Here is a 17,044-nt window from a genome sequence, read left to right on the forward strand (position 1 = left end):
TGAGGCTCCCAGACGGGACCACCAGTGGAAATGCACTGGTGCGGCTGCACATGAAGAGGGCTCTGAGCAGCAGAAGGTAGGAGAGCGACGGGCTGGCCGCAGCCCAAACCCTCTCCTGGACACAGCCACAGGCTCGGCCCTCAGGGACAGCTGACAACTGATCTCACTTCCCACTGCCAATCAAAGGGGAGAAAAGTGATCAGTCTATTCGAATTTATTTTGTAGGACATTTTGTTGATTCCTGTACCTGAATCATCAAGCAGAGCATGTGGTTCTGGTAATGTGGGAGGAAAGTTAGCTTGGATAACCCAGACACGTCTTAGCTAAATATTACAAAGCAAGTTAAAAAATCCTGACACAAGTTCAGAAATATTTCCTTTAGAAGAAGCAGTTACAGAAAACAGTAACTCATGCAGCTGAGCAAGACTGTCATTGACAGCAGCTTACAACACAGATTTCCACTAGGAAACACCTGGAAGTGACAGGAAACAGCTGCTGATACGCATGACTGCCCTCCTTCTGACCTCCCAGCAGGTGGGCAGGGGACGCGAGGAGACCCAACAGCAGCTCACCCACTCTTCAGCGGCTTGACTGTCCTCATCTATAAAATGGGTCAAAATGCCTATTCTTTCAGTTTTGCTCTCCCCCTTCTTTTTTGTTTTTTAAATAAGAATAAACTGAGAATGCATGCGGAAATAGAAATAAATTAAAATGAAACAAATGAACTTTAAGAATCTCACTAGTTATTGAATTAAATCAATAATTAGTTTCTAGACTAATGACTAAGCCATCGGTGGCTTTCTCTGACCCCAAAGCAAGTGAAAATAACTGCTAAAAGGTCCAAGAACAGTGCCAGGGATCAAGGCACCAGAGCAAGGCCTCAGGGAAACATGTGAGATGAAGATCAGCTTCCCAGATAAAGGTAGAAATGCTCAATTACCCACCCCAGGAAATTCTTTAAGTTCCTTAAAAGAAGTGAATCATAAACTCAACATGTTTTTTCACCCTAGGAGCTCTGGTTAAATGGGGAGGGAGAAGGCGCGTTTTCAGGGCCGCAGTGAGTTTCTGCCTTCACTGACTGTCCCCAAGGCCACGGGGGACTTCATGGAAAGCCAAGCTCTGACACTTCTGTGTTTGGTCAGGAGGAGAAAGTAGATTTAAGGAAGTTCTTTGAAAGCTTGCCAAGAAATATTTACATCTCACATTGAGACGAACCATAAGAAAATCCATTTTAATCATTATGGCTTCACTACTTTTTCCTCAGATTTTTTTTTTTTTAATTTTTTAAGGGCCAGGAGCAGCGTCAGAGCCCAAGGCTCCTCCACGGCTCATGGGGTTTGTCCACCTCGGTATCAGATGCAGTCACCAACATTAGTTACAGCAGTGTTACGTTTCACAAAACAAGCACGAAAGAAGCATGCCCAGGAACTGCAATCATGCAAGAAGCTGGAAAGGCGTGCACGTCATCCCACTGCTGGGCAGGTGGCGCTGAAGCTCCAGTGCACGCTCTAGCAGCCTCCACCAAACAGAAGGAAGGAAGAACACTGAGAACTCACAAACGGTGCGCTACAGACCGAGGCGGTATTCTCACAAAACACTAGTCCCGACGCTCGCCTCTCTTTTAAGTAGCCACACCCAAAGTTTCCCTCGTAGATACTCTTGGGAAAATGGAAATGGGAGAAGAAAGCAAAGAATGGTAGACTGCGGTCAATGAAGGCACAAAAGCACTAATAACCAGGATGCAACAGGCAGAGTCAAAGAATCACGCAGAAACGCAGGAGACGGCACGCACTCCCGTGGAAACAGGCCCAACCGGGTGGCGGTTTTGTAAAGATCCTTTGCCTTTGACAGTCAGAGCATACTTCATGCACAAAGTGCCCTTGTAACAGAAGGTTAGTACAATCACTTTTCTTTCTGTCTGTCTTTTGCTTACATGACGTTATTCAATTTTAATTTAATGTGACAAAACACACAGTTCTAAAGAGAGGCCAATTCCCCACTACTTTCCTCTATATCCTAAAATACACAACAAATTCACTTCCATCAGGCATATATGAAACACTTTAAAACATTATTGTGGTTAAAAGCAAAAAGTTCTACCGTACAAATAATTCTGCAGAAAGGTTAAACCTTCACTGAAAGAAAAGAGTACAATTATATACATTTACACGCACAATTGTTACATTTTCCCAAAATGAAAAAAATACATGATCACATTTTAATCATTAAAAACTTTAAATAAAACATAGAGATGCCCAAAATACATTGACTTTGCTTGTGAGCAAAGCCCAAGTAATGCACAATTTTAAACCCTTGAGAGGTGCTAAACAGAATTAGGGTGTGCACTTCCCGAGGTAAAGGAACAGCATGGTGCGATCACAGTGAGGTGAGATGCCCAGACGTCCACCCGCACCAAGGACACACCCTGGGGGACTGTCTACAGGTGCACTTGGGTGACCTGGAACCAGTATCATTTCAGGAGGAAACACCCTTCATCTGGAGGTAGTTGTCTTTCTTTCAACAAAACTGGCCTCCAACAGTGAAATGGAACAAGAAAGGCCATCTACTGAACAAGTGAATGGGCACTCAAAACGCATTATCAAAACGATAAACACTGACCACGAGCACACTACCCTCAGGGTGGAGGCGAGCGTCACACCAGGGCCTGACCGACCCTTCTCCACGCTTCTGGTCGTTATCTGTAAGAACTGCTCTCTACGGCTTTTCTGAGCGCGGAACAACTCTGACGCCCACGAGGAGGAGCACCGCTCTGGGCTAGAAGCCGTGTGTGCAGGGGATCACCCGACGCGGCCCCGTCACCCTGCTGTGCTACTTCCAGGATGATGCCAGAGGGATATAATTGTCATCTTTGGGCACTAAATTTTAATAATTAGTGATTCTCTACAGAAAACCTTCTTCTCTAACTACTAGGGGTATTCTTTTCCTATGTATTGGAGATTTCTTCTTAAAACATGTAAGATAATTCTGACCATCCTGGATAAACCAGTAAGATGCAAACATAAAATTACACTCATGGAGGAAATGCACACGTATCCCTCTCCACTGCTGCTCTCTTGGGCTGGAGTGCAGTGAAACCACAGCAACAAGAACGGGGACACGGCGTGGGCGCGGCTGAACGCAGCAGGGCCCACTGCCAGGAAACGAGCGCACCCAGTGGGCTCTCGCGGAGGCACCTACCGGGAGGTTCCTGGCTGAGTCCAAGTACAAGATGAGCAGCGAGGAGGACAGCCCGTCATTGGCTTGATCTTTGTCAGCTCTGATGTCTGTCAGCACCTACAAGGAAAGGAAAAAGCTTCAGCAGGTGGGTTTCCAAGGTTCCTGACTATTTCTTCCTGATTATGTCTACAACCCTCAAGAAAATAAGAAAGGTGGAGAAATAAGCATCTGATATATGCAATACAGAGACAATGAACATAAGATTCTATTCAGATCGATCAAACGAAGCACTCAGGTGACCTGTGGCTCTTCAAATCCCTATGCAATAATGAAGCACAAAATTTAAAGATCTCATAAAACAGGTGAGAATGACCTGTAAAATTCCATTATCTCTAATTTATCCCTGATGCTACTGTAGCGATTTACAGCACAGGAGTCAAAATTATTGCTGTAATTTTTTTTAAGTGAGCAGCAGCACAGTTTACAGGTACTAATCTTAGCGATCAGGAGTGCAGGCTGTCATGGGACCCCCTCCAGCACCTTCTCGAGGTTTGAAGCGTCTGGCATGAGCGTGAGCCACTCCAGTTTCAAGTGCAGCTTTCCTCTGAGGACCTCGTCCAGGGTGAACCACTGCAGAGAAAGCAAGACAGTTCAGCCAAAGTCCTCCTGGATCAGACACGCAAACTGAACAGTCTCCACAAACGTGGAAGGCCTGAGTCCTGCCACCTTTAGCTCCAGGCCTGAGAACCAGCTGCTGGCCCCAGACACTGACAGCAGTGGCCGCTTTGCGTGTGTTAACTCACTGACTCCCAATTCCTCCCCCGATTCACACGCAAGGACTCAAATATCTTCTTACACCACCCAACACTGTCAGGCTTTTACGTATGGACTTCCATAGAATTTACGGGCCAAGAGAGATAACACTGATCCCAAGTCTGAATTTCAATATCAAACACGTTAACAGGTTTGTTTTTCCTCATCACTATATACTAACAATTAGTATACACTTGTTTCAGCTTAAAAGCCACAAAACAATTAATCGAGGATGGTCCCCAAACACTCAGTATTAAGAAGAGACTGCCCCGAGTGCAGGGCTTTGTCTGCTCTGCCCGTCACTGCACACAGTACCCGGCACACAACAACACGATAAACTGCAGATACCTGTTGAGTGTGTGCTGACGTGCACGGGAAGGGAAACATGTTACTTTGAAAGCAGATCTCAGCAGTGATTTGGTTAATTATGCTTTACTTATCCAAATCTTACCCATCTTTTAGAAGCCACCACAAACTTCCTTTTTTATCCTTTTTATTCTGATAGCAATATCTTGCTTGAAGTACGTCTGTTGCTGTCAATTCACACTGTATCTGTGGGTATCTTTCACGGGACAATTTCTCATCAACTGCACTGTGCCAGCTCTGCTGTGAACTCCGACTACCTTTAAAATGCCTGTTACTGGGGAGTCTCTCCCAGATTCTGCCCTGACTCCGAAGGAGAGCGTGCCTGCCTGAAACAAAGTTGGTGTGTGTTTGGATCCTCAGGAATTTCCAGTGTCTGGTAGGTGCTGACTTCTTTTCACTTTGCTGTTACTAGAAGGCCTAAGTCCTCAACGTCTGTGAGTGGATGTTAAGTTCTCAGACCATCAGGTGGCGGTGGCAGCAGGTGCTCTGTCAACACTCATGAAATAGAACAATACTCAAAGGAAACTTACTTCATCTAAAAGGCGCTCCTTTTCAACTTCAACAAGATCAATCATAAGACTATAGAAATAAAAATACAACAACTTTAGAACATAGAAACACATTTCTTACAACTGAAATAACCTTAAGCATTAGTCTATGAAAAAGTACTCCAGAAATGCAACAAAATGCTAGTTTATCAAGAAACAGACTTCTTCCAAAAGCTTCCCCAAGCTTCCACCCACGAGAGCGAAGCGAGGTAGGGAAGAGCAGGGAGGTGGGAACACTCAGCGAGGCACAGCTGCGGGCAGAGCCGGGAGGGCTGGTCTTCCCCACACGGAGCTGTCCACTCGCGCCCCAAATGTGCAGGCATATTCCGCCCTGGGTCTGACGCGCTCTCCCTGAGCTGCTGCCCACTGCTCCGGCTCAGCCCCCCGTGGGCTCAATTAGGCCTTGACTGCCTTCCCAGCCTCGCTCCTCAGCTCTGACCAGCGTCTCTGTGGCCGCAGAGGCCTCTGCCTCGTGCTCGGCACACCCCCGACGGCCCGTTCCATTTCCCCCAATAATCCTGCACTGCTGGGAGCATGGAGCCAGCCCCCGAGCCAGAGATGACCAGGACGGGACGATGACACCCCCTTCTTCTGCAGCCACCCCTCCTCTCTGCCCCCGAGCTCTGCCCCAGGTCAGACCCGACATCTCTCTCCTGATCTATTCCAACAGCCTCCTGAAGGCCGGCCGGTCCCCAGTCTCAGTCCCTGATAACCTAACCTAACAGTGGCTTTACTGGAATGCAAGTCTGATCTGTTCACTGCCTTGCTTGAAATCTTGTGGTTGCTCCTCATTAAACTGCCTCATGAATGAATTCTGAGGTCACAGCCTAACACACAGGCCATTCTTGATGAAGCCAGACCTGTCCAATGTCATCTATCCTTATATCTTTTATGCCACAAGAAATTCAGTTAAATAATAAAGATGAGGCTAAAGTGTGTTTTTTGATATTTTTTTCAGCTGTACAGGTTGTTCAATTTAAGCAAACAAGTCAATATTTGCTTTTCCAGTATACAGGCACAATATAAATTACTATCTATTCCCCGCCCCCCATAACCCAATAACAAAATCAAAAGTTAAAAAACCTGTTTCTATAACCTAGAGCACACCTGCCTGCGTGGTGTAAAGGCTGGAGAGGTGGGCTGGATTTGGGGCCATGCGTGGCTACTGAGCACTTAAAATGGGGCAGCACAACTAAGAAAGTGAATTTTAAATTTTGTTTAACTTTAATCAATTTAACTTAAATAGCAACATGTGGCTGCTATGATGGACACAGATCTAGCAGCTTTCCTTTTCTTACTTAAATGTGAAATGTTTTAGGAACAAAACGTGTTTTAAGAAGTCTAAGGTGAAGCAACGCTACATCTAAGAGCCATTTTAAAATACACATAACATGTACATAATCCTGTTTTTGAAGTTATATTACACGTTTAACACTGATTATCAAAGAAAAAGAGTCCACGCTCTCCTCAGTCATGAAGGATTTACCTTCCGAGGAAGTCGTCCTTGTCTGGGTCTTCGTCAAAGAGCTCGATCTCTAATTCTTGTCCGGGGTGTTCATAGACCAGAGCCTGAAAGGTAACAGCTCACAGTTATCTCACAGTCACCAGTATCGTGTCTACTGAGTACGTGACTGCAGTCAGCGGTAGCAGCTGCACAGCACTGAGGTCCCCACTGTCGGACCCGACAGACTTCTGGATGGCAGGGTCCCTGTGAAATATCCGCGCACACGGCCACGGGCCGCTGCGTTTGTTCCCAGTTACCGGGGGCCACAAGCTTGGATGTGTCTCCACTCCGGCAGCGGCCCCGGTCAGTGCTGGCTGCAGGGTGGCCGCAAGCGCCCCACTCACCACCACTCCGAGATTGAGAGATGTGGCAACAGACCGGGCTGGGAGGACGGGAAGCTGATGGGGTATAAACTGCACCACTTCTCAGTTCTTTCCAAACCGCATACCTTGTGATGCAGCAATTCCACTCTGAGGAGCGTAATCTGGGGAAAACTTGGCCAAATGCAGAAAACCCACGGCACTCATACAGCACTGGTTACAATGAACCCAAAAGCCCAGATCTCTCTGAGTAAAAACATGATGGTACCTACTCAAGTGAACGGCTATATTTATTGACATGTAGAGATGTCCAGATGTATTAAATGAAAATTTACAAAACAGTAAATAATCAACCTCATTTTGGAATACGTTTATGTGTATTAAAGGCTAATTATTTACCGTGATAGCTTGACGCGATTAAGGTTTAAAATTTTGTGTGAGGTAGGGATACAAGGTACAATGGTTTTAAAAATGGAAAATGCAAGCAGAGAATTGAGGTTACCCTGAACTAAGCACACCACGACCCCGCAGCAGGAGTGGAACAGGAACGTGGAGGGGGGGGACGGCAGCAGCACCCACTCCCTCACCTCGTACACCTCGTTCCACTTTGGACTGAGGTTCTCCTTGATGACCTTGCTTTGGAAGATTTGGTTGCCAACTCGAATCACTCCATAGGGGTCTGACTTCCCCTTGACAAGTCCCTTAAGGTAGGTGTCTTTTCCCTGAAGATCCTGAGCTTCAATAAAGTGTATCCTCAGGACACCCTGGAAAGAAGGAAGACAGAGCAGACTGCTCGCTGGCTCACCCGACAGGCACGGGGTGAAGCCTGTGCCCAGGGACCAGGCAGCTCCTCCTCCCTGAGCAACAAAGGCAAACACGCGACGCTCAAGAGGAGCGTGACGGGGTCCCAGGGGTCTGACTGGAGCCAGAGTCAGGAGCAGCTGGCGTGAGCCACCACCTCCTGCAGACTTCTCCTGGGACGCGGGGTCCCAGGGGTCTGACCGGAGCCAGAGTCAGGAGCAGGTGGCGTGAGCCACTACCTCCTGCAGACTTCTCCTGGGACGCGGGGTCCCAGAGCGGCACTGTGCCCCAGGGACCCCAGGAGCCCAACTTGGGCAGGGCAGGACGGCAGGAGGTCAGATGGCACAGGGCCTCATGGGTCACCGAACAGTCCTGTGTTTCGGTAGTAGTAACACTAGTGGTAACTGCAGTGATAACAGGCACTACAGGATGCACGAGACTGTTCCTAAGTCCTTGATATGCAATTACTTTCCAATTACATCACTGAATTTTTACAACAATCCTATGAAATACTGTCATTAAACCTATTTTATGCATAGGAAACTGAAAATCTGAGATGCATATGACTCACAGACTTAACATAGTTATCTTTTCCAAAAATGTTGTTTAATTGATAAAATTAAAAACCTCCACTCATATTTCTTTCAAGGCAAACACAACCTGTAAAGTTACCTTTTGGAGGGTAGCATTCTACACCACAAAACACTTTTTAAAAAATTACCAGGTAATATTTCTGAACCAATCAGCATAGAAAGATAGACATTTTTACAGATAAATACGCTTTTAAAACCGTAACAAAACAAAATCCCCTGCTTATATTTTCACAGGTCTAAAGCTTACATAATGTGGCAACAAACATATCTGAGCAGCAGGGAGGCTGGATCCGGGCAGGCTTAGATGGTCACCTGTACTCAGAGAATACAAAGCCTAATGGCCTAGGAGCACGGGGATTTCTATGTGGAAAGGCAGGCCTGGGTTTCCAAAGATGAGAATCCTAAGTTAACGAAAAAAGACATCCCTGTCTCATACGTGGTGTCCCATCACATCTGCTGAATGCCAACAATGTAACTGATTTGGGCATGAATGACTGGGGTGTTGTTACTTGAAAAAATACAGGAATGCTCATGCACTTTTGTTGGTTTGTGCACTGTTACTGAGATCGAATTTACCTAGAAAGAGTAACGGGCAGTGGGGAAAGGCTGGCCACTTCTACTTCAGGAAACAAACACTGAACTAGGACCAGACACCATGTGACAGGCTGCCCACTCCACTTCTGGAGCTCAAGGTCGGTCAGACCAGACGGGTGGGGAGAAGCCCTTGCTAACTGGGGCCAACCTTCCAGCTCTGTGCCCAGCAGAGGATTCCACGTCCTTGGCCAGCAGGCTCTCACAGTCTCAGACTGAGGTTGTTTAGTTTACTCAAATGAAGGCGACTCCAACACGTGTGACCCGCCTCTGTGTGCAGGGCATCACCCCAACTTACAGATGAAGAAACTGCAGCCCAGACACACCAAGGAATACGCTCCCGAAGTGAAGCCGCTGCCTAACCGCAGGGCTGCGGCTCAGCCCCGGCCGTGCCCTTCCATCCCACCCAGGGCAGCTGTGACACTAAGGACACGCCTGCCACACCCCTCCCTGAGTGACCCCACAGATGCCCGCTCTGCCACACCTGAGGGGGGGCTTGTACGGTTCCCGGCTGAGGCTGGACTGTTACATCTCGATACATACAAGTAGCAAGTGCTTTCTGAGGCAATAAATAAGTTGTCATAGCTGTCCTTTACAACCTGCAATGACATCTGCAGAATTAAATCCCTATGAGCAGCTCTGAGGTTCACAGCTGAGGTTTAAGAACTGTCCTCAAGTCTCTGAAAGTTTTTGGCCAGATGCCCCTTAGCCAATCTCCTAAGGAACAGGGCAGGACAGACCACCTTTACTGCATCAAGATCCACGTGGCAAGGCTGCTGTTAGGAGAAATACAAGAAGTCACAACACCCAAGTATGTGAAGAGTTCCTCCAGTCTGTCTGTAAGTGTTAATGAACGGATGCTTACCTTTGGTATAGGAAACCGCAACTGTGCTATTTGAACTTCGCTGACGAGAGGAACCGTGATTCGGTTGGGAAGCACCAGGTAGTTTGATATTATGTCCAAAATGATAGTATCTGACAAACCACTGTTAGGTGGGAGGTAAAAAACAAACAAATCAACTATCAGACACTTCAGTACTAGTTATCGCCTGTTAACAGTGAACTTAGCATAGACATGACACAACATCCCACTGACAGTGTGGAGCTAATCCCTCTAACACAGTATTTACAGCCAGCAGTTTAATACTTTAGATGCAGTACTGCTACAGTGACGATTATGTGGGGTTTATTCTGAGAACACAAGATACTATTCTGGCTATATTTCACAATGTCCTAAATAACATCTCATACATTTCCACATAACTTTATCATTGATCTAATATTGAATAAGTAAGATACATTTAAATAAGTTTCTTTTTTTTAACATAAACTATTTCAAACACCCATAAAAGTACAGAGAATACCAAAACAAGCATCCATTTATTTACTCATTCCATGTTTATTACATTAAATTTATCTTTCCTGTTATATATGCAGAGGTCCCAACGAAGCAAAGGAATTTACAGTTCATTCTTTCTTCACACTTTATTTGGGTACTGAATACTGTAATCAATTTGAAAGACTATACACCACTGCACAGAGATCTCAGTAGCAAGAATAAAACTGTGGAGGCTAAAGAAGCAAATGTGCTTTCAATATGCTTTTTGTCTGTTCTTTGGTGTAAATGTGAGAATCAAGCAACGTATGTGTGACAGCACTTTTGAGGCATACGTAAACCAAGTTTCATTGCTATAGAAGAACACCTTTAGCCAGAAGTGCAAAGTTTTAAAAGAACCTTACTTCTTGCCAGTACTTCTCAGATGTTAACATTATGAACACGCAGATGTAAAGTAACTACACACGGAACATCCACTGGGACGCAGTGAAAGTGCCGTCATTCACTGAGTGATAACTGAGCCTCACTGCAGGTTGGGGGTCCAAATGCAAGGCCAAGATGCGGAACCTCAGCGCAGCGCCTTTCAGCCCGACATGGGCAGACAAACCACACACCCACAGACAGCTCCACACTCTACTGCTGAAGAGGCCAGTTACTCGGGCGCTAACAGTCCAGGGGGACTCAGAGGGTCTAAGCCGCAGACACTGGATCAGTGTTCACCACGCAGAGGATGAGATGGTCCTTCAAAGCATTAATACCAAGCATAGTCTTACTTCAGGCATTTCCCTGCAGAAGTACCAGTTTTGTTTATACTGAAAAATCTGTTGAAACAGAAGACCCCTCACTGATGACATAAACGTTTCAAGAATCCCTTAGCTGCTACGGTGGTCGGCCACCGTCTCACCTCTCTCTAACGCCTACGGTGGTGCTCAGCTCGGCAGCCCCACCCGCGGGCTCCCAAGTGGGGCTGGGCATCCCCTGAGCCACTCCGCTCGTCCTGACTACGCCGGGCTCAGCACACAGTGCAGCTTCCACTGTGTCCCACCCTCCTGGTCCTTTGGAACCGACCCTGCTCATCACCCTACCTCTGTTTCTATCACAACCCTCATCCCTTCAACACTCAGTTTATGGCTCTTCACTGAAAAATGTTAAGGATAGCTAAAATTTGTGGTAAAGTGATTCAGGCATCACTGCTACTTTATAATACCTTGGATTCTGTTTTGTAGTCAATGGATAGAGCATGTAGATGTTCATTTTGTAAAGCTTGGGGCAAGATTTCATTATGTTAGGTTCAAAGTTATTAAATATTTATTTTTATAAGACAAGGCTTGCCACAGCTGTGAGTTGTTTGACAAAATCTTTGAGAAATAGTAGCCCAAGTTTTATGTTAAGTAGATATGCGTATATTGTATCACATAAAATTTACATAATTATGTATCATATATAAATATATATAATTTAAAAGGGGTATTTTACCATATCCCTTTTATACCACAGTCTCATTTTTGAATGGTGTGTGTCTATTTCCGTCTGTATTTCTAATATATATGAGTATATTCTGATACTTTTAATGATAAATGCAATCCTATACATAATGAATATAGAAGAATAGGTTTTATATATTGTATATATGAAAACCCATCTATAAAACAACAGCCGGAAGCTATTACTATACAAATAGAGCCTGCCTTCATATAAAATCACGCAATGAAATGGCGCTGTATTTGTACGTGTGCGTCGAGCGAGTGTGCATGCATTTCTCCCTTCTAACTGAATGCTCTGGGACTGACCCCTGAGCTGCGCTGCAGGCTCACGCGGCAGAGCCCGCCCTCTGGCTCTCTACAGGGAGCCAGCACACCAAGGCCTGCAGGGCAGATGCTCGACAAACCCCTCCCACGACGCAGAGGGGAGGAAAGCAGACCACACTCTTCTACACTAAACGACAGCAGGGATTTATCGTTTTTGCCAGCTAAGCAGCACCCTCTCCTCCGACTTCTGGAGCCCTTCCTTGGGGGCCCCCCCCGCCCCCCCTTCACTGGAGCTTCTTCAAGCACTTCTCTGCCTCCTCTCAGCGTGGGCACGAGGCCCAACCTGACCCTCAGAACCAGGAGAGTCTGCCCAAGGACAGGCAGACAAACAAGTCAACCCTAGAACCTGACCCTCAGAACCAGGAGAGTCTGTCCAAAGACAGGCAGACAAACAGAAGTCAACCCTAGAACTTTTGCTGGAACTCGCGGGAAAAGGTTCTTTTTCCGACTGAGGCTGCTGAGCGTGTGGAATAGAAGCTAGAAGCGGCTACTTCACAGAAAGAGCCTGCCTGGCAACAAAGCCACGCACAGAAAAGCAGAGTCAGGAGCCGTCCTGTGGATGCCAGCACCTGGCTGTGCCTGGCTACCCGACAGGGCCGCAGGCCTCTCGGCGACACCAGCTGAGGGTGCAGGCTCCACTCTGCTCACGGCCACGGCTGGCACTCACAGCAGGCACTCCGTACCCATTTGTCGGACGAGTGAATAGACTGTGTCTAAAAAACAGTATTTGGGGCTTCCCTGGTGGCGCAGTGGTTGAGCATCTGCCTGCCAATGCAGGGGACACGGGTTCGAGCCCTGGTCTAGGAAGATACCACATGCCGCGGAGCAACTAGGTCCGTGAGCCACAATTACTGAGCCTGTGCGTCTGGAGCCTGTGCTCCGCAACAAGAGGCCGCGACAGTGAGAGGCCCGTGCACGGCGATGAAGAGTGGCCCCCGCTTGCTACAACTAGAGAAAGCCCTCGCACAGAAACGAAGACCCAACACACCCATAAATAAATAAATAAATAAATAAATAAATAAAAATTAAAAAAAAAAAAAAGAGTGAATACATGTATATGTTTAACTGAATCACTGTGCTGTACAACTGAAACTAACAACATTGTAGATCAACTATACTCCAATTTAAAAAAAAAAAAAAACAGTATTTGTTTACTCAATTATTTACTCACTTAATGAAGACCAGGTAAGTTGGGTTTGTTGTTGCAAGAATCCTAATCAACACTTCAACAAAACTCTTTTAAAGTTGTCCTTTCGTTCCAAAAATCTTTTAAAGATAACAGTATTTTTCTATATCCAATAAACCACAGCACCTAAAAAAGACTTTTATTGTTATGACTATGCCTCAGTGTAGTCTTGATTTTTCCCTGATAATGAAACAAAATTCTTTCTAATGGCCATTTCAAGGGCATAAACAAATACACGGGAAGAGAAAAAAGAGATTGAAACCAAGGCTTTCATAATTCAATTTTTAAGCCATTTTAGGGGGAAAACCCCCCCACAGATTAGCAGTGTCCACTAGGAACACGTGTAACTTTAACCAACAAGCAACACACTTTAACCTTCAAATGCAACAGTGAAATCAGCAGAAGCAGGCTTGGCGGCTGCAGCCTCAGCCCTTCCTGCTCAGTGGTGGCTAACAGGTCTGCCGCCACCGCCTTCCACCTCGGAGGACAGAGGGCCTGTGGCGCGACCAGGAAGCCTCCCTTCTCCCACAGGCGGGACACGCCCTGAAGGGCTTCCCATGCTCGTGGCGGAAGGTTTCCTCGTGTTTCAGACACTAGAGGACACGGAACAACAAGGGCCTCCCAGCCACACGACGCAGCTCCCAGGTCCAGGGCTGACGCCTGCCCCTCCAGGGAGGAGCGGGTCAAGGCACAGAAGGCACAAAGGGAAGGCGCAGCACAGCTTGAAAAGATTCCAGGAAGGGCTAGTTTTGAAACCTATAAGCTTGAAAACTTTTTAAAGTTTTCTTTAATTTTCTGGGATATTAAAACACCAAAACTGGAAAGACACCTCATGACTAATGAAAAGGCTCCATCTAGTCCTAACAGGGCTCTCATGCGGCTCTGACCCAGAGCCTCAGATGGGCCGGCGACACCAGAGCCCAAGAGAGCCGGCCCAGAAAGCATGGGCTCTGCTCGGAAGACATAGCTCTCAAACACCCGTGTCGTCTTCGCGACACTGGAAACGCACGTGACACCACCAGCAAGCTACCCACAGGACGTGACAGAGTACTTACTTCAATCCGGGGATATCGAGAAGATTAGTCAGTCCTGTCCAATTAATTTCTAAAAGCTGTTTTAAAAAAAGGGCAAAAATATTAAGTATGCAAATTATTTCCAATTATCACATCAAATCATGCAGGTTTGTTTCTTTATAAATGAAATGGGTTAGTACATACTACTGTCCTATACCTTGTTTTTCACTTTGTAAAACATCAAGGTCGTTGTCCCTTGTTGGTATAGATACCTTGCCTGTTCTTGTTTTGTTCTTTTGATGTCAAAATTTACTCCAGTAAAATCATAATTATTTATATACCCATCCTCCTATTGACGAGCACTTAGAATATTTACAATTTCTCTTTTACTGTAAGTAATGAATCAGTGAATATCTTTGTACACACGTGTTGTTACATACACATGGAGACTAGCATTCAAAAAGTGGAAATTCTGGTCAAAGATACACGTTCATTTTTTATGTTGATAGATGCTACATAATTGCCCTAATATTGTACAAACTTACATTCCCATCAAAACTGTATAAAATGTCCTTTCTTTACAACCTATTAAAAATATTTTACACCTATATTAAAAATCAGTCTATCCAGCAGTTAAAGAATGGTACTTTATTGCTGTTTCAGTCTGCATATTCCTCATACTACTGGGACATGTTCCATTCATTCATTCAACACCTGTATTTTATTGCTCATTTTTCTAGTGGGTATTTATCTTAGAATAATTCCTATATAGTTGGCTGAGATTCTATTAAACGGATGTGGACAGGTAAAAAGTACTGATTGGAAACACTGCTCTTCCTGTCAAGACGGATACTGCACATAATGAAATTACTTGTGCTCTATGTTGTAGAAGATGCCAAGTGAAACTGCATGACCTCTATTACCCATAGAGCTGGAGTGACAAAGCTGGGCAGTAGGTGGTTATAAACATGAACTGGAAGGGTCAAGATTCTTTCGGACAGAGCAAAACTCAAAAGCAACAACTTTAATAAAGTCCTGAAACACTAACCTCCCTAGGACTCCCTAGCACCCTGACTACGATCTCTAAACGCATTTTCCTCTAAAAGGAACAGGGGATTTTGAAGAAATGGCTGACTCCAGGTCTGGGGCACCCTGCTGAACCAGGAGTAAAGAAGCACTCACAGGCCCTCCCAAAGGGCAGTCACCTGGAGGGGATTATAACTAGAGTACAAACGCTCAGGTGACAGAGGGCCGACTCGCAGGACCCTTGGCAAAATGGTAAGATGTACCTGGATGCTACCCAAATTCAGAGAAACAAAATGCCTGCAAGGCAGGGGCAGAATTCACGGAAGGACAGACTCAGGTGAGCTTGAAAAGAAGAGATCTGAATGCAAGAAAGAAGGCCCCAGGGGAAGGGCCTCCGCGTTCAAGGCCCTGAAGGGGGAGCTGGCCTGTCCCTGAACACAGGGAGGCCAGGGGACAGAAGAGCCAAGCTGAGGGGGTGAGAGAGGAGTGTGAGTGACTGTGTGTGGGAGGATGAGAGTGTGTGAGCAGGTGGACAGGTGTGAGGGCGGGGCAGATCCAGGCAGCGCTTTGGGAAAGCAACTAAAATTAGTGCCGCCCCCCCACCAAGTCTGGATGCCTGGGATCTCCTTTCGGGAAACTGAAGAACCAGTGAGACGTGCTCCCAAAAGGACAGGAAATCAGCTCTTTGGGCTGCCGAGAAACAGTGAGTAAGGTGGGCACGTTGCAACTGCAACCCCACCAGCGCAGCATGTGTTCACGGGAACCTCAGTTGGCTGCCCTCTGCCCTCCATGCCATCTGTGGGTTGCAGGAGAGTCGGCGACAGCCACTGCTCATTTCAGCACTGACAACACGCCAGGCGTCCTACACAGGAAGTCTGTTAAAAACGGACTGGTGGAGACTTCCCTGGTGGTCCAGTGGTTAAGAATCTGTCTTCCAATGCAGGGGACGCAGGTTCGATCCCTGGCCAGGGAACTAAGATCCCACATGCAGCAGAGCAACTAAGCCTGCGCACCACAACTATTGAGCACGTGCGCCACAACTAGAGAGACGTCCGCGCGGCACAAGGAGGAGCCCGCGTGCCACAACGAAGACCGGATGCAGACAAAAAGAAAATAAATATTTAAAAACAAAACAAAACAGACTGGTGGCTCCACCCTTCTCCAGAGTTTCTGAATTTTCTGATTTGGGCTGGTGGTAAAGGTCACGAATATTTTTCTTATGTCTTAAAGCTCCTAGGACTTCCAGCTTTCACTTGGGATGTAGAAAACTGGGAAGAGCATCACTCCTGAATGCATGGAGAGCTGAGGCGACAGGGCCATCCCAGGGCAGGAGAGCCAGAGTAAACCCTGTGAAATCCACAGAAATAGGGCAGGCCGAGGAGAGCACAGCTGCTGCAGGAAAGACAGAAGCCCTGCCTTCCAGAGGCGAGGGACCACAGCCACTCAGAGGACAGGAACAGAATTCACCCTCTATGCCTTGACCACAGAGATCCGGTATTGCTGGGGGCAGGTGCGACACTCTCTCCTGCACAAGACCCTCCAAAGACAGAGTCACAGGGAGGGGGCAGGGCCACTGAAAGAGCACCACAACAACGGTGGTGGGGCAAGACACTTCAAAATGATGAAAGACATCAGACCCCAGATCCAAGAAATGCAGAGGACACCTGGCGGGATAAACAGCCACAAACTCCCCAGTGGCTTAACGTGTGGCCTACGACTGGGCCTCTTCCGTCCAGTGGGCTCCATGGACCTGCCAGCCCAGCCCTCCCTCGCCCCTCATGACCACCTCCCACGCACGGCTGCAGGAATCGGTTTCTGGGAGCCTCGTTCGAATGCTGCAACCTTCCTACTCCTGGTCTCGGGGTTAAGGGTCTGTATCTGATGCAGCTGGAATAGGGCAGGCAAGGACCAAGGGAAGACCGGGAGGCTCACTCCTGGGGGCACCGGCAGCCAGTGTTTCTG

General features: G+C 46.8%; 1 protein-coding gene across 7 annotated transcripts in view; it reads right to left on the reverse strand.

Annotated features, from left to right (window-relative positions):
* The window catches only part of ESYT2 (extended synaptotagmin 2), a 75,992-nt gene that overhangs the window by 19,110 nt on the left and 39,838 nt on the right, over positions 1 to 17,044 (reverse strand). For all 7 annotated transcript variants that reach the window (XM_082473231.1, XM_082473227.1, XM_082473228.1 and 4 more), the window contains exons 7-13: positions 14,099 to 14,154; positions 9,579 to 9,699; positions 7,316 to 7,492; positions 6,391 to 6,473; positions 4,887 to 4,935; positions 3,718 to 3,807; positions 3,199 to 3,294 (exon numbers count right to left, since the gene is read on the reverse strand). In XM_082473231.1, the coding sequence (XP_082329357.1) occupies positions 3,199 to 3,294; positions 3,718 to 3,807; positions 4,887 to 4,935; positions 6,391 to 6,473; positions 7,316 to 7,492; positions 9,579 to 9,699; positions 14,099 to 14,154 (672 nt within the window). The remainder of the gene's footprint in view (positions 1 to 3,198; positions 3,295 to 3,717; positions 3,808 to 4,886; positions 4,936 to 6,390; positions 6,474 to 7,315; positions 7,493 to 9,578; positions 9,700 to 14,098; positions 14,155 to 17,044) is intronic.

Source organism: Balaenoptera physalus (genome assembly GCF_965194825.1).
Source record: "Balaenoptera physalus genome assembly, chromosome: 8".
In the NCBI taxonomy this organism is placed as follows: Eukaryota; Metazoa; Chordata; class Mammalia; order Artiodactyla; family Balaenopteridae; genus Balaenoptera; species Balaenoptera physalus.